The 24,618-nt window shown below is 39.9% G+C and overlaps 1 protein-coding gene across 1 annotated transcript in view; it reads right to left on the bottom strand.

Annotated features, from left to right (window-relative positions):
* The window catches only part of LOC148832299 (uncharacterized), a 50,519-nt gene that overhangs the window by 25,606 nt on the left and 295 nt on the right, over positions 1-24,618 (bottom strand). Inside the window, exons 2-23 of the mRNA XM_088918117.1 lie at positions 22,771-22,977; positions 20,443-20,503; positions 19,860-19,896; positions 18,893-19,047; positions 17,855-17,955; positions 17,052-17,113; positions 9,732-9,819; positions 8,161-8,222; positions 7,707-7,746; positions 6,171-6,214; positions 5,893-5,962; positions 5,144-5,187; positions 4,866-4,935; positions 4,067-4,110; positions 3,788-3,857; positions 3,443-3,486; positions 3,164-3,233; positions 2,355-2,398; positions 2,077-2,146; positions 1,274-1,317; positions 995-1,064; positions 186-229 (exon numbers count right to left, since the gene is read on the bottom strand). Coding sequence (XP_088774243.1) covers positions 186-229; positions 995-1,064; positions 1,274-1,317; positions 2,077-2,146; positions 2,355-2,398; positions 3,164-3,233; positions 3,443-3,486; positions 3,788-3,857; positions 4,067-4,110; positions 4,866-4,935; positions 5,144-5,187; positions 5,893-5,962; positions 6,171-6,214; positions 7,707-7,746; positions 8,161-8,222; positions 9,732-9,819; positions 17,052-17,113; positions 17,855-17,955; positions 18,893-19,047; positions 19,860-19,896; positions 20,443-20,503; positions 22,771-22,815 — 1,379 coding nt within the window. The 5' untranslated portion in view covers positions 22,816-22,977. The remainder of the gene's footprint in view (positions 1-185; positions 230-994; positions 1,065-1,273; positions 1,318-2,076; positions 2,147-2,354; positions 2,399-3,163; positions 3,234-3,442; positions 3,487-3,787; positions 3,858-4,066; positions 4,111-4,865; positions 4,936-5,143; positions 5,188-5,892; positions 5,963-6,170; positions 6,215-7,706; positions 7,747-8,160; positions 8,223-9,731; positions 9,820-17,051; positions 17,114-17,854; positions 17,956-18,892; positions 19,048-19,859; positions 19,897-20,442; positions 20,504-22,770; positions 22,978-24,618) is intronic.

Here is a 24,618-nt window from a genome sequence, read left to right on the forward strand (position 1 = left end):
ACAGAGAGCAAGGGTGCGATCAATCAACCTGGAAAAATATTTCTTGCATATGAGAACATTTTGTAATTGGGAGGCATTGTGTTTCTTCTGGTTACTCCTCCATCACTGTACAACACAAAAAAATTAAGCAGTGGATTATCAGAATAGAATAACAAACGTGGAAACAAGCAAGTGACATTACTTACATTCGTGTTGTTGGAGAGGTGGTCACTCTTGTAGTCGTAGTCGGCTGTGAGACGTACAGAAATGGGCACAAAAGAGAGAGATACAGTGATGAGGACAGAACGGGGTCAGGCTTCAATAAGAAGCCAGGTCAGCAAAATACATTAATGATGAATATTACTAAAATGTATTTGTTAAAATTTGCCAGACCTAAAAGTAGACAAAATGGCTGAGACTCCAAATTCCGGACAGTAATGAACTGAACCACATATGCAAAACAAAATCTCCAGTTCAGTGAATATAAAACCCTGATTTGTAGAATCAAATGCAAAATCGGGATGTAAAAGAATTAATATAGACACTGCAGCAAAGACATCTTAAATGGCATGATCATTGGGAGATTTAACAAAAGGCATTTTACTGCTGTATCATGTCTGAACACCAACAAAGATGGTTTAGAACCTACATTTCACTTTATGATTCCTGTTTTATTTCAAGTGCAACAGCCCTTTTTGATATCTTCATTAGAGTTGGCAGAAAGGAATTTAGAGTTTAAAGGATATACATTTTTAAAAAATATATCAGGAGTCAGTGGCCAATGGAATAATATAGATGGTTTTCAAACTTCCCAGAACTACATCTGAGATCAAGGAGGTATTTATTACATGAAAACCCAAGGGGAAAAGGGCAGAGACACAGGAAAGGAATTCAACAACATGAATGGGATCCACCAAACAACATGAGTATCACACGCTATTCAAGTTCAGTAAGAAGGAGTAAAGAAGTAAAGGAGTAAGGATAGAAAGTGTAAAGATTGAGTATTTCTCCTTACTGTTGGACTTGTAGTGGTTGAAGTTAAAGGCTCTTCTTCTCCTGAAGCTGAAGATTCATCATCCTTAGTTCTGTGATCAGGAACAGGAAGAAACAGTGAAATCAAGCAACATGGCAAAATGTTATTCACATTCAATTTGTGGAACAAGAAGAGTGTGAATGAGCCAATCTTGTATTTTTAATTGTTAGTCCTCTTATCCGAATACAACAGAAACAAATGGATGAGCATTGTGCTAGTATTGAGCTACACACTTGGAGAAGAGCAAGTGTCATCACTTACGTGTGTGTTGTTGGAGAGGTGGTCACTCTTGTTTTTGTAGTCGGCTGTGAGAGGGATGGAAATGGGCACAAAAAAGACAGAGAGACAGTGATGAGGACAGAACGGGGGCCAGGCTTCAATAAGAAGCCAGGTCAGCAAAATACATTAATGACAAATATCACTAAAATGTATTTGTTAAAATACACCAGACTTAAAAGTAGACAAAATGGCTGAGATTCCAGATTCCGGACAGTAATGAACTGAACCACATACGCAAGACAAACTCTCCAGTTAAGTAAATATAAAACCCTGATTTATTGAATCAAATGCAAAATCAAGATGTGAGAGAATTAATATAGACACTGCAGCAATGACATCTGACATGGCATGATCATTGGGAGATTTAACACAAGATATGTCACTGCTGTATAATTGTCTAAACTATGAAATAAATGGTTCAGAAACTACATTTCCTTTTCAGATTCCTATTTTATTTCAACTGCAACAGCCCTTTTTGATATCTTCATTAGAACTGGCAAAAGAATTTGGAGTGTAAAAGATATATATTTTTAAAAACACATATGTTGAGTGTGTGGCCATTGGAGTGGAACAGCAGTTTTCAACCTTCGGAGACCTACATCTGAGCTCAAAAAGGCATTTATTGCATGCAAGCACAAGGGCGAAAGGGCAGAGACACAGGAAAGTAAACAACACGAATGGGACCCAACAAACAGAACGTGAGTGTCACACTCTATATACTACCAGTGCAGTAAGACATGCAGGAGTAAGGATACAAAGAGCAAGGATTGAAAAGCTCTCCTTACTGTTGGTCGTGTAGTGGTTGAGGTTAAAGGCTCTTCTTCTCCTGAAGCTGAAGATTCATCATCCATAGTTCTGTGATCAGGAACAGGAAGAAACAGTGAAATCAAGCAACATGGCAAAATGTTATTCACATTCAATTTGTGGAACAAGAAGAGTGTGAATGAGCCAATCTTGTATTTTTAATTGTTAGTCCTCTTATCCGAATACAACAGAAACAAATGGATGAGCAGTGTGCTAGTATTGAGCTACACAATAGGGAAGAGCAAGTGTCATCACTTACGTGTGTGTTGTTGGAGAGGTGGTCACTCTTGTAGTCGTAGTCGGCTGTGAGAGGGATGGAAATGGGCACAAAAGAGAGAGACACAGTGATGAGGACAGAACGGGGGCCAGGCTTCAATAAGAAGCCAGGTCAGCAAAATACATTAATGACAAATATCACTAAAATGTATTTGTTAAAATACACCAGACTTAAAAGTAGACAAAATGGCTAAGATTCCAGATTCCGGACAGTAATGAACTGAACCACATACGCAAGACAAAATCTCCAGTTCAGTGAATAGACAACCCTGATTTATAGAATCTAATGCAAAATCGGGATGTGAAAGAATTAATATAGACACTGCAGCAACGACATCTTACATGGCATGATCATTGGGAGATTTAACAAAAGGCATTTTACTGCTATATCATGTCTGAAAACCAACAAAGATGGTTTAGAGACTACATTTCACTTTATGATTCCTGTTTTATTTCAAGTGCAACAGCCCCTTTTGATATCTTCATTAGAGTTGGCAGAAAGGAATTGGAGTTTAAAGGATATATATTTTTAAAACATATATCAGGAGTCAGTGGCCAATGGAATAATATCGATGGTTTTCAAACTTTCCAGAACTACATCTGAGATCAAGGAGGTATTTATTACATGCAAACCCAAGGGGAAAAGGACAGAGACACAGGAAAGGAATTCAGCAACATGAATGGGATCCAACAAACAACATGAGTATCACATGCTATTCAAGTTCAGTAAGAAGGAGTAAAGAAGTAAAAGAGTAAGGATAGACAGTGTAAAGATTGAGTGTTTCTCCTTACTGTTGGACTTGTAGTGGTTGAGGTTAAAGGCTCTTCTTCTCCTGAAGCTGAAGATTCATCATCCATAGTTCTGTGATCAGGAACAAGAAGAAACAGTGAAATCTAGCAACATGGCAAAATGTTATTCACTTTCAATTTGTGGAACAAGAAGAGTGTGAATGAGCCAATCTTGTATTTTTAATTGTAAGTCCTCTTATCCGAGTACAGCAGAAACAAATGGATGAGCAGTGTGCTAGTATTGAGCTACACACTTGGAGAAGAGCAAGTGTCATCACTTACGTGTGTGTTGTTGAAGTGGTGGTCACTCTTGTAGTCGTAGTCGGCTGTGAGAGGGATGGAAATGGGCACAAAAGAGAGACACAGTGATGAGGACAGAACGGGGGCCAGGCTTCAATAAGACGCCAGGTCAGCAAAATACATTAATGACGAATATCACTAAAATGTATTTGTTAAAATACACCAAACCCAAAGGGAAAAGGAGAGATACACAGGAAAGGAATTCAACAACATGACTGGGATCCAACAAACAACATGAGTATCACACGCTATTCAAGTTCAGTAAGAAGGAGTAAAGAAGTAAAAGAGTAAGGACAGACAGTGTAAAGATTGAAAAGCTCTCCTTACTGTTGGTCTTGTAGTGGTTGAAGTTAAAGGCTCTTCTTCTCCTGAAGCTGAAGATTCATCATCCATAGTTCTGTGATCAGGAACAGGAAGAAACAGTGAAATGAAGCAACATGGCAAAAAGTTATTCACATTCAATTTCTGAAATGAGAACAGTGTGAATGTGGCGATCTCCTATTTTTAATTGTTAGTCCTCTTATCCGAGTACAACAGAAACAAATGGATGAGCAGTGTGCTAGTATTGAGCTACACACTTGGAGAAGAGCAAGTGTCATCACTTACGTGTGTGTTGTTGGAGAGGTGGTCACTCTTGTAGTCGTAGTTGGCTGTGAGAGGGATGGAAATGGGCACAAAAGAGAGAGACACAGTGATGAGGACAGAGCAGAGTCAGGTTTCTTTAAGAATCCAGGTCAGCAAAATACATTAATGATGAATATCACTATAAAGTTCATTTATGAAAATACACAACACTTAAAAGTAGACAAAATGTCTGAGATTCCAGTTTCTGGACAATCATGAACTGAACCACATACGCAAGACAAACTCTCCAGTTCAGTAAATATAAAACCCTGATTTATAGAATCAAATGCAAAATCAGGATGTGAGAGAATATAGACACTGTAGCAACGACATCTGACATGGCATGATCATTGGGAGATTTAACACAAGATATGTCACTGCTGTATAATTGTCTAAACTATAAAATAAATGGTTCAGAAACTACATTTCCCTTTCAGATTCCTATTTTATTTCAACTGCAACAGCCCTTTTTGATATCTTCATTAGAGCTGGTAAAAGGATTTGGAGTGTGAAAGATATATATTTTTAAAAACACATATCAGGAGTGTGTGGCCGTTGGAATGGCAACAGCAGTTTTCAACCTTCCCAGACCTACATCTGAGCTCAAGAAGGCATTTATTGCATGCAAGCACAAGGACGAAAGGGCAGAGACACAGGAAAGTAAACAACACGAATGGGATCCAACAAACAGAACGTGAGTGTCACACTCTATATACTACCAGTTCAGTAAGACATGCAGGAGTAAGGATACAAAGAGCAAGGATTGAAAAGCTCTCCTTACTGTTGGTCGTGTAGTGGTTGAGGTTAAAGGCTCTTCTTCTCCTGAAGCTGAAGATTCATCATCCATAGTTCTGTGATCAGGAACAGGAAGAAACAGTGAAATCAAGCAACATGGCAAAATGTTATTCACTTTCAGTTTGTGAATAAGAGGAGTGTGAAGGAGGCAGTCTTGTATTTTTAATTGTAAGTCCTCTTATCCGAGTACAACAGAAACAAATGGATGAGCAGTGTGCTAGTATTGAGCTACACACTTGGAGAAGAGCAAGTGTCATCACTTACGTGTGTGTTGTTGGAGAGGAGGTCACTCTTGTAGTTGTAGTAGGCTGTGAGAGGGATGGAAATGGGCACAAAAGAGACAGAGAGACAGTGATGAGGACAGAACGGGGGCCAGGCTTCAATAAGAAGCCAGGTCAGCAAAATACATTAATGACGAATATCACTAAAATGTATTTGTTAAAATACACCAGACTTAAAAGTAGACAAAATGGCTGAGATTCCAAATTCCGGACAGTAATGAACTGAACCACATATGCAAGACAAAATCTCCAGTTCAGTAAATAGAAAATCCTGATTTATAGAATCAAATGGAAAATCGGGATGTGAAAGAATTAATATAGACACTGCCGCAAAGATATCTTACTGTATATGACATGATCATTGGGAGATTTAACAAAAGGCATTTTACTGCTGTATCATGTCTGAACACCAACAAAACCTACATTTCCCTTTAAGATTCCTGTTTTATTTCAAGTGCAACAACTCCTTGTGATATCTTCATTAGAGTTGGCAGAAAGGAATTTGAGTTTAAAGAATATACATTTTTAATACACATATCAGGAGTTAGTGGTGGTATTTATTACATGCAAACCCAATGGTAAAAGGGCAGAGGCACAGGAAAGGAATCCAACAACATGAATGGATCCAACAAACACAACATGAGTGTCACACGCTATTCAAGTTCAGTAAGAAGGAGTAAAGAAGTAAAGGAGTAAGGATAGAAAGTGTAAAGATTGAATATTTCTCCTTACTGTTGATCTTGTGGTGGTTGAAGTTAAAGGCTCTTCTTCTCCTGAAGCTGAAGATTCATCATCCATAGTTCTGTGATCAGGAACAGGAAGAAACAGTGAAATCAAGCAACATGGCAAAATGTTATTCACATTCAGTTTGTGGAACAAGAAGATTGTGAATGAGGCAATCTTGTATTTTTAATTGTTAGTCCTCTTATCCGAGTATAACAGAAACAAATGGATGAGCAGTGTGCTAGTATTGAGCTACACAATAGGGAAGAGCAAGTGTCATCACTTACGTGTGTGTTGTTGGAGAGGTGGTCACTCTTGTAGTCGTAGTCGGCTGTGAGACGTACAGAAATGGGCACAAAAGAGAGAGATACAGTGATGAGGACAGAGCAGGGTCAGGATTCAAATTCAAAGGATTCAGGATTCAAATTGGTACAGTATTCACTTTTTATTAACACATTACTGATAATCATTCTGCATATTTATGTACAGTACTAGCCACAAACAATTTCATTAAATACATTGATTATATTGTTGTGACAGGATGTTTCTACCACAGTGCTATCACAACACCAAATGAGATGTCACAATACTGTATAACAATATCATTATTATTTTTTTTAATTACAGACAGTATATAATAGTATTAGTAATTGTGTATAAATAGTAATTAGAAACCAATTTTATTTTAGATTTTAATTATAAAAATATACATATACATTGGTATAAAAAACATTTTATTTTACAACAAATAAATACATAAAACACAAAAAGAGGCCAGATTAAAATCAAAGTTTTGGCTATCACAAAGTTATTTAAGTAAGTTACATTGTACAGTAGCTGATAGAAGTGTGCACTTTGATGAAGTGCACTATATTTATATCAATATATTTAAATTTGCCAGTATATTGTTGTGGTATGCACTGCTCAGATTATTTTGCTATTTTGTTAGAATTTAGTTTTTAATTTGGTGTGTGAGCTAAATACATGAAGAAAATACTAGGAAAACAACGTTTCTTGATGTCCCACACAAGTTAAAAAATTCTGTGAAGTAATATTCACAGATATCCATACCGTACATGAACTATATTGTTAATGGCATTCCTGCAGACTACCTGCATTTACTGTAGATGCCATTATTTACACCAGTTTTGCAAGCAATCATTAAAATGATATGAAAATGTTTCAAGTGGTGCACTCCCTGGAAATATATCATCAACTTACAATAAAACAATTTGGTTGTTTTGATTAATTTAGTCACTCCATGAAATTACTTGTTTTCTGAAAATTTCCATGAAACCAGGCACATCAAGGAATTGAGGTCTGCTCCAGGCTCCATTCGAGGCTTGTAATTCCCTTTTCAGAAAGCCATGTTACATTTAAAAATGTATTTTATACAGTATGTCAGGACTGTGGTTTAACACAGAGTGCTTGCCGCAGTTTTGACGCGCATTCTAGACGGCTGTATCGGTATATCATTAATGAAAACAGTGTGTTTAAGAACTACTCTCCAGGTACTCTCCATATGATGTATTAAAATAGCAATGCAACCCATATCCTTTTAGAATTTCATCAAGTAGACATTAATATGGAAATCTAACGGGCATTGTATTGTGCCTTGTAGAAGGCCAGGTGTAAACAAATCACCTGTGTAAATTAAATCCATTGATAGAAATAGAAGATTAATGTTCAACGAGCTAGTTTTAAACCAATTACAAAACTATTTTAAAAAAATGTGCTGTACGTGGGAGTCATAAGTGATACCGACTCAGTACAATATAGAGAAATGAGGATAAAAAGTGTAAGTATTCAAAATCTCTCCTTACTGTTGCTCTTGTAGTGACAGACGTGTCATTATTCACAGTTCTGTGAAGAGGAACAGGGAGAAACAGTGGAATCAAACGACCTTGCATGTGGTTTGTGAAATAAAAACAGTGTGAATGTGAGGTGTCTCGAACACCCTATCGTGCAATCAAACATATTTTCCACACAGTTATAATAAATGTATTATATTTTATGTAATATATCCAATATATTGGATGTTAGAATTTCTATGAGTATGAGGGACATCCTATGCCTAACCTGTCTTGCAGAGATCTTGCGAATGACCTTACTAATGGCAGAACTGAAGGCAAAGATGTTAATGAACAAGAAGGCATGCAGTGAATGAATACATAGTGGCTTCTAATGATGTTTCATTTCAGTTTGTTCATTGGTGTCCTCTCCTTAGCAATCTTTCTTGGCAGCTACACACAGTTTGGTGTGAGTGGCCTGACTTACGTGTGTATTGGAGTAATGGGAGACTTGGTCGAGCTCAGAGTCTTGTGTGACAGGGCCAGGAGCTGATAACAGAGGAAGTGAAGAAGACAGATGTAAGCAGTGTTGCGCTGACATTGTCACATCCTTCTATTGTTACACTTTAATGACCGTTTAAGCTTTCTGCCTGTAATGTTATGCTTAGTTGGTTGAGTACAATGCCCTCTGCTTTATTATATATACTGATGGAAAAAAGAAACCAACTCCTTCTCCTCCACACTCTGGCCCTCCCGTCTGCGTGGAACAGGCTGAAGAGTGACTCATCCGTGAAGAGGACCTGATGCCACTACTGACGAGTCCATCGCAGCCTCTGTCTGGCCCAAGCCAGTCGGGTGTGACGTCTAGGAGGTGTGAGCAGAGGGCCTCTGACAGGTCACCTTGCTCTAAGGCCAGCAGCATGGAGCCTCACTGTCCTGTCACTGATGTGGGCATTGTGTCTGCCGGCAGTTTCAGCAGCAGTACGGGTGGCAGATCTGAAACGATCTCTGAGATGGACCAGTCTGATGTGTCGGTCCTGCTCTGGTGTGGTCACTCTAGGGTGACTGGATCTTGGACGGTCATCTGTCCTGCTGGTCTGCTGAAACCTTCTCTGCAGTCAGGACACAGTGGAGCAGCTCACTCCATAGTGTCTGGCAACGCTGGCACATCACATGCCTGCCTGCAGCATGCCAGTGGCCCCCTCCTTTGCCTCTGGTGACATTCGAGGCATTATGGAATGCAAAACTGACTAAGTGTGGCCTTTTTCTTGCAGTGACCTAAGCCTTTAATTAAGGCTTTTTTAAAGGTGACCTGATCAGGCATTGTTCCACCTGGACCTCGCTGGGTAAAAGTGCACCTGATGAGCTTTCATGTGATTGGCAAGTTGCAATGCCTCACTGCACAAGTTGTATTGCTGGTCAGAGGGCTTAAAACAAATTGACAACTTTTTGTGAAAGTGCATAAGCTATAACAATAGTTTTCTCATTCTATAAAAAGTTGCATTTATTTTTTCCATCAGTATATATTGAAAAATACAATCACTTCTATATAGAAACAATCATTTTGGTTAGAAGCTTTACCTGACTCCTAATGATTGCTTTACGGCGAGCACGAGTTTCTCTGTAAACATATATATAATATATATACAGTATATCTAACATGGGTATGTATTGCATATAGATAGTATTTACATTACAGAATAAGTTGTGCAGCTATGCTGTTGAAGATGATCCCCTGGCTTTTTGCAACAGATGGCTAGACAGGCTGAGTGGCCTCCTCTCCTCTTTCTTAAGTTCTCATGCATTTTGGTAGTTTATATATTTAAACTAACTATATTTAGTTATGTTGTTTAGTTACTTACAGTACTTCTGTCACTTCCTATTTCAAGTCTAGAGAGCACTTTTTATAATTATTTAAATTATTTTTAGTTGCACCACTTCAGTGTTATCCAGTAGACTGCTGTAATTTCACTACTGCTTTCGGACACCGAAGTCCTGTCCTCGTGAAACACAATTACACAGCTGCACTGATACACTGCTTTACTTCTGTTGCTGTACCAGGCTCTTGAGTATTGCACCAGGAGAGTCGACTTCTTCTCGGGAAAGATTGTATTGTACTGTTGCCTGATACTTGTCATCCACAGGGCTGTAGGGAGAAACAAAGAATAAAGAGGAAAAATTGTATTTTATGTTGTGTCCTTTACCTTTGACCTTGTGCAACCATCACATTGGTGTATGAAGTGGGATGGGTAAGGGTTAGTTGTATTTTGTTCTTGACCTCTGACCTAACGTCACATTAATGTACAGTATACAGTAAGTGGTATGGGTCTGGACAGACATGTCAGGGTGATGGAAGATGGTCATTTATCACAAGGATCGGAACACTGTGGGTAGGGCGAAGGCACTTGTGTGTGATGGTATTGATTTACAGTGTAATGCCTTGCATTGTGAAACCTGACCACTGTGTAAACATCATTATTATAGTGCAAAAATAAAACAAGTATCACTTCCTGTTTCACGCCAAGTTTCACTTAAACTGGTTACGTGTTTTGAATCTCTTCCTACACAACAGTCACAAAAACAAAAATGACTCCGATTTCAGCTGACTGCATGTTATACATTTCACAATTCCATGCCTAAACGTGACACTCGACGGGACAATTTTTATATATACTGTACCCTCTAATTTTTAATACTAATCCCATCACCACGCCATGTGATCTATCAATTTTGAAAGGTTTCTGAAATTAAGGTGTCTGGTAGAAAAAAAACTTGCATATATTCCTCTAAAAAAGGGAACTGGAAAACTAATCTTTACTTTCTCCAGAATTCTCCAGAATTATGTTTTCCTTCTGACTCCAAACTGGAGTTTAAAAAAATTTTGGGTAGGTGGTCAAACCCTATGTTTGTCCCTCATGAAAGGGGACAGTCTTGTCCTTCTGAAGTAATTATTCTCCTCAGCCTTGCAATCCGAATTAGGGGTTAGGATTTGGCAGAACTCCTGAAGTGGAGTTTGAAAACACCCCTGTATCAGGACTGGTAAGTATTAATAATAATAGCAACCTTTTTCATTGCTTAATTGACACATCTCACTAAACAACAAAGATGAATCTCTAAACCACAGAAATACTCCGGAAAGTTACAAATGAGCAGATGCCATTCAACCCATCTGGTCTGTAGTGGCTGGACAGTTTGTTCCTTAGTGACTTTTAAAACACTGTCATTAAAGAAGATATTTCAGTTTCAAAAAGGAAAAACAGCTAATAAACATGATTACATGTTTGCATTAAAAAGGGCTCTGTTCAATTATAAATGTAAGCAAAACTGATCTTGTTATAAAATGTAGCTGGATATACAGTAGGTGTTTAATACAGATGCAGCCATTCAAAACAAGTGGGCGATACCGCATTGTTTTGCGGTGCGCTTGACGCAGACTACCGCGAGTTACCGTAAATTCGCGTGTAGTACCTCATAATACCACGTGGTACCGCAAGTAAAATAATAGTATCCGGAATTTCCGCAAGGTGGAGCTAATAAAGCTCAACCTCTCATGTTTGAGCTGTCGCCATCAAAGTCTTAACGAAGATATTACTAATAGTATTAATAATGAATGACCTTGGACAAGCTGTAAACTCAAAGTATTGCCCTGGTCCACATTCTTTTTTTAATTGACCGTCTTTGTAAAAGTAACACCACAGCATTTCGCAATCACACATTTGTTTCCAATCATGCAAAGTACAGTAATTTTTGAGAATCTCCGATTCACCATGCCTTCCACATGCAGATTGATTTAGGAATATAAACATATTACTGTATGCAAACTGTACTGTATACAGTATGTATATGTATATTTAATGTCTTTACTGTGCCCGTTTTAGTATTGAATATTTATATGGAATTTTACCACTGAAGGGAAATCTTAGTAGCTGAGCATAAAAAGAATAGGAGCATACTGTAACGCGTGTGAAGGCCATAAACAATATTAATTTTGGAACATAAACATACAGTATATGGCTGGTCTCGGTACTTTAAAGAAAAAATACACACCAGTATTCCATTTCTCCCTAAACATTTTACGCATCGAAGTCTTTAACTAACGTGATACCGGAGTCAACAAGCATACTTTTAGAATTTGATTAAAAGGGAATATAATATGGAATCGCGTATCTAAAGAAATTAATAACGATATAATTATATTCATGTACCACAACACAAGAATAGTACACGCTGTACGATGTCTGTTGATAATGTTTCTGTAGGGCTTTTTCAACACTCCTCATGTGACCTTGCCGGTGGCGCTGTGGGTTAGGTTCCTGACTCCCACATCACACGTTGGGTGTTTGAATCCAGCCGGAGCCATGACTTTTTTTTAACAAACATTTCTTTGAAAAAAAAAAACATTTCCCTGGGTCAGACATTACATAAAACTTCACTCACACCAAACAAATTTATATTTCTAAATATCACAACATGATCGAATTTAAGTCATTTTAATAACAATGAATAGTCACCTATGCGTTACAATATACTTACATTTATATTGATTTAAATCGCGTTTAAATCGCCTTTATTTAAAACCCATGAATAAAGCTGATACTGTTTAGACTTTTAATTATTTAAAACTGTATTACAGCAGCACAATGCACAATGCAACGTAAATCGCTATCTTTGTCTTCTGCGTAATAATGTTCACCTCTCTGTCCAGCAAATTAACAATAGTAATAATAATGAACTTTATTGTATATGGCGCCTTTAAAGGTGGCTCCTCAAAGCGCTTTACAGGATAAAAACAATAACAACAATACTGTTAGGCTGGGCAAACGATTTTTATTTTTTTTTAAAAGAAATACAAAATGAGATATAATGATGTGTTCCGGCTTAGACATTAACAAAGAGCATAACGTAGGTCATAAAGGTCATAAACGATATTAATTTTGGAACATCAACATATTATGTAAACTGTATGTTGCTGTTATTGGTATTTTAAAGAAAAAATACTGTAAAATCCTGGGTTCGGTACAATGTTTCAGGCATTCATGTGAAGGACAACAGAGCTTTCACTGGCCGATTATCAAACTTTATTGATAAAACAAAAACAAAAACTATCCGACCAAGCAAGAAGAAGACAAAAAGAATAACGGACACAGCGCGAGCCTGCATTCTCTCCTCAGCCGTCCACACCACGCTTTTCCCTGGGTCAGAGATTAAATAAAACTTCACTCACACCAAACAAATTACCACACACTGAACACTGAACATGTTAACCCAAATATGTCTCACAATACTTTTATGGTACATTACTTTGCTAAAATGTTTTTAAAAATAAAAACGATTACAAACGCCAGCAGAGAGAGAGAGACACACACAGTTCTTCATTGTCAAAAAGTAATTGTTTTTTACTTAGTCAGCACCCAGACAAACGCAAACGCGTTATTAATGAAATGCTTTTATTCATTCTTAATCGAACTCACAAGTTGTCATCAGCTGTTGAAGCTCTGTGAGACTAGACTCACACATGGCTAGACTTGACTATTTAACCATGAGATTATGTTTATGTTTATTAATCTTCCTTGTTATGCACTGAGAATGATAAGCACCCCAAACACGAGGGTGGTGTAGCGGTCGGCTCTGGCTTTCCCATCTATACCGATGCACTGCAAGTACAACCCCCCTCTCTGCGGGAGTGCTGGCTGTGACGAATTAAACCAGTTTCACAGGTATTTTCAAAGTAGAAGGGGGCGAGATTTCCAGCGAAAGACACCTCCCCCCCTCCAAAACCCAGTAAGTACAGTACTTACTAGTTAAGAAAGCTAGGCTCCTCAATGAAATCGCTTTAACATGCTAATGCGTTGGTGTAACAGTCCGGGCGTGGCAAGCTTCTAATGTCTCCCGACTACGGCGAAAGGAACCCTTCTTTCATTGGAAGACAATGAACATATTCTACCCGTACATGAGAATATAATGCTGGCGCGTGGGCGCGGTGGGGTGCTGTACCAGCTGTCAAAAAAAAGTTGTTTTTTTTAAAAAGTCAATTGAGTGTCCATAATATTGCAGTAAGTGAAAAGACCACAGGCATTCTTCCTCCCCCTACATTCTCAGAGTAGAATAGAATTTATTATTAGCACAATTTATTACAGTGCTAAATTTAATATTATTGTTTACTAATAATTTATGCTAACACCTAGCTTTCTTAACTAGTAAGTACTGTACTTACTGGGTTTTGGAGGGGGGGGGGGAGGTGTCTTTCGCTGGAAATCTCGCCCCCTTCTACTTTGAAAATACCTGTGAAACCGGTTTAATTCCATATTAAATTCCATATTAATTCCATATTTAATTCCTTCACTTCTGCATAAGCTTTCTGGAGGAACAGTGGATGGGATGCGGCTCTTTCTGGGAATACTGCAAATTCATAGGTGCCTGACTTGATGGAATTCACATTATCATATTCACATATCACCCCCCCCCCCTCTCTCTCTCTCTCTCTCTCTCTCTCTCTCTCTCTCTCTCTCTCTCTCTCGCTTGCCCTCCCCCCTGTGTATTGTCTGTTTAGGGCAAGCAAGAGAGAGTGTGCTGTCCTTTGACAAAACAAGGCTCGCCAGATAATGTGAATCGAAACCTGTTTTTCTAGCTTTTAAAGTCGTGCGATGTGTAAGCAGGAACACATCATTATATCTTACATATGAAAAATACATAATATAGCTCCCAAACAAACGCAAACGTGTTTTTAATAAAATGCTTTTATTCACTCATAATCTGACAATTTCAGGAAGACTAAGGAAGGACTAAGGAAATTGTCATCTGTTGTTGAAGCTCTGTGAGCTCGGTGACTTTGAGACCACTTGTTATCCCAAGTTGTTTGAATCGCCACAATTCAAATAGAGAAAAAAGAGCTGACTGACAAGATTTAAGATGTGGCTGTCAACGTTGGATTAAGAAAAAACACTTTGCCCGACGTTAGTTGCATTGCTTGAAAAATAATTTTATTTCGAGAGACTGGATAAGTAATTCAAGTGTTTTTTTAACTTCCTGAAAAACAAGTAATAATTTAACAATATGTGCAAAAGTTTTATGATATGTCGCTGTTGTGAATGTCTGTGGAGTGTATCTTATTTGCCTGTCCTGGCTGTGCTCTCTCGCTCGCCCTCCCCAACCCCCCCCTTCTCTCAATTCAATTCAATTCAATTCAAGGTGCTTTATTAGCATGACAGATGGGTACAATCAGTGTTGGGTATTTACTTTGTAATCTGTGGTCCTTTTAACTGTTTTTACATCTACTGTATTGGTTTGAGATGCCACTTTTAAAGGTGATATATAAAACAAGGCTATAACTTGCTTTAACTCCACAAGTCTGAGTTCTTGTGTCCGTCCTATCCGAACCCAAAAGTATTACAATATGTATCTTTATAGCAGGTGGTGTACAGCTTTTTAGTATAGATTACACTTTTCTAAAATGTATTTAAAAAATGAAAACGATTACAATCTAATCTTTCCACGTTTGATCCCAAGATCCCAAGAAAAATAAATCTAAACGGGGAGAAAGCTATGCTAAAGCTAAGTTTATTAAGATACTGTAACGCAACGGGGGCTCAGGCGGGCGCCCTTGCCGCATCAGGTCGGCCCCACACTGTCCGCGTCTCTCTGCAGCGACCTAGCCCCGTGAGCTAAAGAGAGATCTCTCTACAGCTCAGTAGCTGTAGTCCTGCTATCACAGGGAAGGGCGGTGACGTCACCTGCTCTGGTACGCCGGCTCTTACACAGTGCCTGTCGGCCGTAAGCGTTACAATACTTAGAAGACAGAGATATCAATTTATGTTGCATTTGTCTGATTGTGAATCAAAAAACATATATTTAAACACGCGTTTGCGATTTAAATCAAAACGCGATTTAAATCAATATAAATGTTTATATTGTAACGCATAGGTGACTATTCATTGTTATTAAAATGACTTAAATTCGATCATGTTGTGATATTTAGAAATATAAATTTGTTTGGTGCGAGTGAAGTTTTATTTAATCTCTGACCCAGGGAAACGTTTTTTTTTCAAAGAAATGTTTGTTAAAAAAAAAGTCATGGCTCCGGCTGGATTCGAACACCCAACATGTGATGGGGGAGTCAGGAACCTAACCCACAGCGCCACCGGCAAGGTCACATGAGGAGTGTTGAAAAAGCCCTACAGAAACATTATCAACAGACATCGTACAGCGTGTACTATTCTTGTGTTGTGGTACATGAATATAATTATATCGTTATTAATTTCTTTAGATACGCGATTCCATATTATATTCCCTTTTAATCAAATTCTAAAAGTATGCTTGTTGACTCCGGTATCACGTTAAGTTAAAGACTTCGATGCTTAAAATGTTTAGGGAGAAATGGAATACTGGTGTGTATTTTTTCTTTAAAGTACCGAGACCAGCCATATACTGTATGTTTATGTTCCAAAATTTATATTGTTTATGGCCTTCACACGCGTTACAGTATGCTCCTATTCTTTTTATGCTCAGCTACTAAGATTTCCCTTCAGTGGTAAAATTCCATATAAATATTCAATACTAAAACGGGCACAGTAAAGACATTTAAATCTTTCTACCACCGACCAACGCACCACGAGTGCCCCTGTCGGTCAACCAATCACGTACCGCGGTATTTTGCGTCATCACGCGTCACGATGCACGAGGCCGTAGCCAATTACGTCCGGTACGTGTCTGTGCCGCGCACTTTGAATGGCTGCATCTGTATGTAATGCCACATGGGCTTAATCATTTTGAAACAGCAGTACTTGCTCAATAATCCTTGTTAATTCGGAGAGATATTAGTCTCATTTATTTATAATCACAGTTTCATATTGATTCATCTTCAAACACCAGGACCAACTCTTTCTAGAGCTGGGTTGAGAAATGTGTGCAGAGTTCTGGCTGAACACAACAGGAAAACATTGTCAGGAAATGATTCTGCTAAGGTAAGCTGACAGTATCCTGTCAGCCATTGTTTTGTAGACTTTTTTTTGTTAATATATCGCCTTCCATCATTAAGGTGTTGAAGGTTCTTTTCTGGATATTTTAAATACCTTGTACTCAAAGCAGGTTAATGAAAAAAGTTATCTTTTCCTCACTTTGATGCTGATTATTCACGAACATGCACTTGTTGTTTTCTAACCTTGTGTAGAGTAAAGCTGAAACTGTGCAAGAAGAAGAAACAGTTTTTGTAGACACATAAAGAATTAAAGAACTAGCAGCATCTGATTTCATTTGGCATCTGGATATCAGAATACAGGGAAGATCATGGCCTCAGACCCCGCCTTTTCCTGTTTCTCAATAACACAGCAATGAACCGAGAGACACTGAGAAGGCTGGACAGCAGGAAGTGACATCACTTACATCAGCAGCGCCGGAGGGAGGTTGGCTGTCTCACTCAGGGTTTGCACTGCCAGAGAGTGGAACTGGGAACACAGGAAAGAGAGACAGGGAATGGCAACATAGCATGTAATATGTTCATTAAGGGTATTTCACACACTTCATATTTGGAGGGGGTGAGATGTAGTGAAGTGGCCAAGTCTCTGGTCTCATGCCTGGTGGGCTGTAGGTTCGAGGCTGTGCTGAAGATCCTGCTGTTGTAGCTTAAGTGAGGTACTTTTACCCGATTGCTCCAGTCCGCCCAACGGGGTGAGTGGGGCCAGCATTGGCTGGGGGTAAGCTCAGCCCATACATGGGGAGGTCATGAGGTCACTTAAGGTCAACCAATATAAGCTCCTACCTGATGAGCTGTTCTGGCCCTGATGGAAATTAGGTGCCTACCTACATTTGGGGAATCAACACAGGTAAGTTGAAATGTCTCGGATATCTACTATTATGTTGTGGTAACTCAAAAGTTTTAATGTCCATTCAAATGAGTGTTGTAGTGAGTGGAATGGGGCAGAAATTGGATAGTTTCGTTTACCATGTTCCTACTTGCATGGGTTCTATAGGACAACCATTGCTGATTCATGGTTTTACTAATGGTCTCTGCTCACACTTTTGTTCTGCACAGAACTGCTCATCCTGATGTCCATGAGAAGTCGGCAGATCAGAACCACATGCCAAAAGCAAGGCAGGAGGTCTGGCATGAAGTATCAGGTAAAACAACTATCTGGTTTCCTGTTCTCCTGTGCTTTTGTGTCTCTCTGGCCGCTAAGGATACTCACTATTGTGCTGACTGCTGCCTGCAGCTCAGAGATGTTCACAAAGGTGCATCCCAGCCCAGGAACCTCCAAACCCACAGTGACGTTCAGCAGACTCTCAAGAGCTGTGGATCAAGAAGTGAGCAGGTTCTGTAAGTCATAATGTTAATGCACTGGTACACACAATACATAGAGAGGGAGGTGCTGCCATCAGACACTTTCAGTCAGTTTTGTGCTATACCTGATCTTATACTTGACCCACAGGTTCAGAGCTGTTTATCTCTCAATGTTTTTTAAATTTCAAGGCAAAAACCATAAATGGCCTCAGCACACTGGCAGGCAAAAGATTCCTGGCAGCAAACAGGTAAGCAAACCAAACAAGAAAACCAGATAGTTGTTTTGTTTGGCTTTGTCAATTTAAGCCACAGAGATGCTGACAAATGTAACCCAGCAGAATGAACAGACTTTAACTTCAATCTGAATGAACGGTGAAATACGACCCAGAGTATAGAAGTGTCAACTACAGAGAAGTGCTTCTAAAACTGAAAGCAGGGTGTACTTCTGTACACAGAGAGTTGTGGGAGTGTGGAAGAAGCTGCCCTGCCATGTTGTTGAAACCAATACCCTGGATTCATTCTAGAAACGGCTGGATGGGATCATTGGATAAAAGAATAAAATTGACTGATAGTCACAAATTATATGGACTTGGATCAGTTAACTACTAACTACCTAAAGAGCTAGATGGGCTGAATTATCTCCTCTCATTTGTAACCTGTTTTATGTTCTCACTACTTTCACAAGGTCACATACGGTAACTCAAGAAAACTGAGGTTTATGCAACACAAACATCTCTGTCCCTTTTGTTTCTGTGTTAATCAGTGTGTCTGTATGACTGTTTCTGAGGAGATTTATTCCAACAGCTGTCGTTAATATAACGTGCGGGAAACTTCACGACTTTCTAAAATTGGAATTGAACGGGCTCTCTGTAACAGTTTCAGGGAAATGGCTCGGTTTAGCACCGGGGCTGTCCCTCTTGGCGAAGGGAGAACGGGCGGCTCTCACCGTGGGCTGAGACAGAGGGAAAGGTCACTGTGTAGGGCTGGGTGATGTTCACCGAACTGGCCCCTTGGCGCACTTCATCCTGGACGTCACTGGTGTTGACAGACAGGACATTCAGTGTGGTGACGTCTAACTGCAGGGATCCGTAGACACTGGAGCTGCAAAGCCAAAGAAACATGTCATCAGAGGGGGCAAGAGATACTGCAACGCAGGGGGAAAAGCCTCTCCAGTAGCTCTAAGATCTTGACCATTCCAGTCACACAAGGATTCAATCTCCGCACTGTCATCTGCTGGAATAAAATCCTTATTCAACTTCAAAGACTCGAGTTAAAGTCAGAATAGATGTGAGAAAAGACAGATTCGAAGCAGATAGGTACAGTAGCTGTTAGGCCAGTATGTTTCACAGAGATGCCAGAGCAGCCGGAGTTCAGTAGCAGCCGGAGAGCAGAGGAGCCAGGTTGAAGCAGAGCCACAGGAATCATGCCAGGTATAGGGGTAGGGGGTTCCAATAGAGCCAGATGCTCATCAGCGATAAAATAATAGAAATACAATCCTGTGAGAGAATCTAAGGTGTCGTGAATCAGCAAGTGGTTATTAATATACAGTACATTTCCATGGGAAAGAACTGCTTGAACATGTTATCTAATACACTAGTGCATCTATCCATTTTCTAACTGTTTTATCCAACTTGGGGTCACGGGGGAGCCAGAACCTATTCTGGAAAGCAACGGACTCAAGGAAGGAGACACTCTGGATGTCAACGATGGAGTAAGTCTGCCATCTGGGTCGACAGGATTCCAGCTGCACAGTTTGAATGGATTTCCTGTCCCTCTACAGCAGTACGATTTTGCTAGCGAAAAGCACCAAACAATGCCCACAGGATTGAATCGGGCCCAGAATAGTACAGTAGAGAGACATAGTTCAGATCTGTGTCCTGTTAGAATCAGGGATAGAGAAACAGATCTCTTACCTGTCATCTGGTAGTGAAGTGACGATGAATGAGGCTCCTGGAGAGACAAAAGGACACAGTGATTGTTCTGATCAACATAAAGGGATATCACCAAACACCCCATTTCCAACAGTCCCAGATCCTGAATCCCCACACTTGCACACCTGGCTAATAGGTTGACGTCTCTTCGCCTGGTGGAAACCCCATGGGCTCAGTCTGTTGGCTCAGTCTGGGTAATATGGTATGAGGGGGTGGAGGGAGACTCTTATCTGAATGAAGCTCTGAGAAACGACCTGGCATCCTCAGTCACCTGACCAACTGCTGGAAGACGATTGGTTAAATTGGTCAGATTCTTCCTTCTCCATCTCCCTCTGGTGCATTTTGCATAACAGATGATCTGCCCTCTGTCTCCATGTAGAAGATGCTGACTGATCTCAACTAGAGAGCTGGATCCACCGCATGGATGGGGTATTTCAGTTTCTTTTTCCAGACCATGGTCCTCTCTAAAGAACTGTGTATGGCTATTATCGGGAAAGCATTTGGATTCTGGGAGAAAATGAATCTTGCAAATGCAATAAAATCTCATGGCTCTGCAGATACTGACCTGTCAGGAGGAATAATAGAGCTCTGTATTCTCCTCCCATCCTGGCTCCACTGATCTGCACCTGGAAACCAGACAGGCACATGACAGCATTACCTCCTGTGTGTGTGAATGACTGGTACCTATAATCCAGAACTGGACAGCTGTCAGGCAGCATGTTATGGTAGTGATACCCATTTATCCATTTATCGTGAATGTGGGCTATGTCCTGTGTGGCCATGTGAATTCTTACTCAATCTTTCATAGCGGATTATATTTTAACCAAGGAGCCTTTGTCCACAGATTGAGACTGTGGCAATTAATAGCTAATTCATTTAAGGATAATGTCAAGCTGTTTCTTGATAGAAATCAGGGTTTCGGCTTCAAGCACCTGAGGGGGTAGCTTGTTTCACACTCCCACTACCTTTTGTGTGAAGAAGGGCTTCCTCAGTTTTAAATGGTAAAGTTCCACTTGTTCTCTATGATTTGTAATAATAATAATAATTCCTCACACTTATATAGTGCTTTTCTGGACACTCCACTCAAAGCACTTTACAGGTAATGGGGACTCTCCTCCACCACCATCAATGTGCAGCCCCACCTGGATGATGTGACGGCAGCCATAGTGCGCCAGTTATCTCACCACACACCAGCTCTCAGTGGGGAGGAGAGCAGAGTGATGAAGCCAGTTCATAAATGGTTATTATTAAGAAGCCATGATTAGAAAAGGCCAAGGGGCAATTTGGCCAGGACACCAGGGTAACACCCCTACTCTTTTTGATAAACACCCTGGGATTTGTAATGACCACAGAGAGTCAGGACCTTGGTTTTATATCCCATCCAAAGGACAGCGCCTTTTTACGATATAGTGTCCCCATCACTATACTGGGGCATTAGGACCTACACAATCCACAGGGTGAGTGCCCCCTACTGGCTACTAACACCTCTTCCAGGTTGCTCTTCCAGCAGCAACCTTAGTTTTTCCCAGGTCTCTCATCCAGTTACTGACCAGGCTCACATCTGCTGAGCTTCAGTGGCTTGCCAGTTGCAAGTTGCAGGGTGATAGGGCTGGTGTGTTTTGCAGTTTGAAGTTCTGTGTGTAATTGACCTGTAACTAAAAGGTTTGCACATTTAGTTGACTCACATCCTGTAGATCTGTCTCTAACCTCAGATTGAAGACTTTTCAGGCACTGTGACTAACTTGTGACTATCAATTACTTTTATTTTTACTGTATGTTCTGTAGCACCATTCAATCCAGAGCTTTATCAAGGCACTTTACATAAATTATAAATAAGTACAGCAAACAGAAAACGCAATAAAATCATGTAAAATGTGAAAATGAAAGAACGTAACAGATTATGAATCAGGAACAGTAGTATTCCAGTTTCATGGACAATTGGTATTAGGTTACAGTTGACTATTAAATTAATGTTAAGGTTTATTATATTAAGCTTGCTGTTATTAGGCTCTTTAGTTTAAATGAATCTCAAGTGTCCTGCACAATTGTGGTGTACGACAGCACCATGAAGAGGCCAGATCCAAGAGTGCAGTTGCGCTAATGGCCACTAGATGACAGAGTTAGCCTGGTTTTTAAGCTAAAGCTGCTAATGGGCGCTCTGCGGTGTTGTATAGCATTGTCTCTTGTATTATAATGGAACAAGTAATAGGTTTATTCCATGTTGAAAAGAGAAGAAAGAAAACACAACGTTTCGGCAGTGGAGCCTTCTTCAGGTGTGAGGTTCCTCACACTTGTGTTCCTTGTGTTATGCGTGCACTGGATATGCTTGCTTCACTGGTCAGTTAGCTACATCATGCTGCCCTAAGAACATGCAACAGAGGTGTTCAGGTCTTGACTTTGAACTTACTTGCACGAAACAGATACTGTAGTTTTGCTTTCCATTGTTCAGAAACATCGTAAAAATTCATTTAACAATTGCACTGTCTCTCCAACAAGCTGCATTACTGGACTTCTACTCTCATGTCTGCTAAGAAGAACTGAATGGCCAGTTTCTTAGTATAATTGTAAATATTGTAATTTGATCAGTAACATTGAGAGAGCCCTGAGAGTTTTCTTCTGAGTTCAACGGGTAAATCTGTACTTGTTTAGTTCTGACACAAACCTGAGTGCGGGAAATCAGAAGGAGATAATAATGGGGATCACGTTTCAGGAAATACCAACCAAGGTCATTTAAGTTAGGGGAAAGAGGCAATAATGTGTAAACACTATTGTTTAAAGGATCAAACAAAAGTCAAAGGCCAAAGTTTGAGTCATTGTAGGAGGACACAAACAGAAAGGCTGGTGCAAAATGAAGTTCTGTGCACTGGGAGAGTCTCGCCCTCACTGTCCTGACCTGAGACCGGCGGCCAGTCGTCTTCCTGCAAGTCTCTGTCTGCATCACAGGGACTCAAGGACTGCTACTCCAGGCAGACATCAGAAGCCAACTTGATCCTTGCAGTAGGATGTGCTTCTCCCCCTAGCTTCCAACGAATAGACAGGAGGCCTTTTTCTTCATCCAATCCAGTTGAGGATCTGAACTGAGAATCTCGTCCAGCTGTTTCTTGAAAGACCAAGGGTATCAGCTTCTACAACATGGCTGGGAAGCTTGTTCCACACTCCCACCACGCTTTGTGTTACAAAAAGGATCTCCTGTTCTCTCTTCTGTCCATGGATTTTCCACTTGTGTCCTCTGGTTAATGTTTCACTGTTTATCAAGAGCCAGGAAACTTGTGTATCCTGATATCAATCGAGCAGAGCAGTGGTCCAAGTACTTGTCCCTGTGATACTCTAGTACTGCAGCACACCAATTTGAGGCTTCACCCCATGTGTCTGCCATGTTTTCTATTTAATAATGAATTCTCAGTTTCTCTGAATGCCTGAACAAACAGGTTCAATCACAGGTTACCAAGTCTAGCTAACTTTTCTCTCTCTGATATTTCCTATCAATTAGACAATTATTAAACTCAATGTATTAACATGAATACTTAACCTCTGTAATCTTCTAACTGTTGATAATGAGGAACATTATCAAAAGCCTTCTGACACCACCAGCTCACATGCCTCATGTGTATCCATTAGTGTTGTATCTTGTTCCAGGAGCTCAAACAAGTTGGTCAGGCTAGACCTACCTCTTCTATTCTAGGCTATTTCCTAGGATATTGTCTCCATACCAGTGATCTCCTAGTTCTGGTTGTTTCAATAGCCTGATCGTTACATGTACCAGAGGTCAGACATACTGCTCTATAATTTTCTGGTTGGGTTTTTTCACCCTTCCTGTGCGTGGGCACTACATGAGCACATCTCCCGTCCCTGGGTACGAGCCCCGATTGACTGTCAGATCTCTCTCGACTGTCATCTGATCACTTCTGTGCTGGGTCAACTCACAATTCACATTATTTAACAGAGTAAAGCAAGAGGAAATAGCTGAATATCCAGAATGGAAGCTTACATTTTCTCATCGTTGTCACCATGAGCAGAGAGCATAAGCGACAAAACCAGACCAAGCAGAGGCAACTGAAAAGCTTTCAGGAAAGATCCACCTAAGAATTGCACACTGCAAAGTCTTAAAGGAGTCTCACATTCACTTTTAACCACAGAAAGAGAGAGTGGAATGATCAAACTGAACAAAACTTGAATGATTTATTTTTACTATAGAGAAATGAACCTGGAGGGAATTGGCAAGCTGCATCCACCCACTTCAATCTGTTTCTATTCATCTGAGAGTGAAAGGAAATTATTTAACACAATTATGAACAATAATGGACGGATTTCAAACACTATGCTCTATTTAAAATACTCCATGATCCATATGATTATGGGCAGAGTCGTTCTTGTCAGTTATGTATTTAAGGGCAGAAGGTCTCGATTTTATTCTTGAAAGTAAGACCATGGAAAAGGCTGAGTAAGAGAGACAATAACAAAGGAGTAGATCCAAAAAGTAATAGGAGGCAGTTAGTGTACTGTAAGATGCAATATTGTGTTTTTGTAATGACTTCAGGGACATATAATGGTGGATTGTACTCTAATGAAATGGCCAGCAGTAACAAGAAGAGAGGACATCCTGCGTGTGGAGACCACTTCACTATCAGAATTGTAACAAACTTGCAGTCCCATAAAACTGACCCCACTGTGACAAGAAGGAGATCTGCAGCTGACGCTGACCAACATTTACTCAATGGTGAATCAATTTAATCTCAGGAGT

This window comes from Atractosteus spatula, chromosome 6 (assembly GCF_055471065.1).
Source record: "Atractosteus spatula isolate fAtrSpa1 chromosome 6, fAtrSpa1.hap1, whole genome shotgun sequence".
Taxonomy (NCBI): domain Eukaryota; kingdom Metazoa; phylum Chordata; class Actinopteri; order Semionotiformes; family Lepisosteidae; genus Atractosteus; species Atractosteus spatula.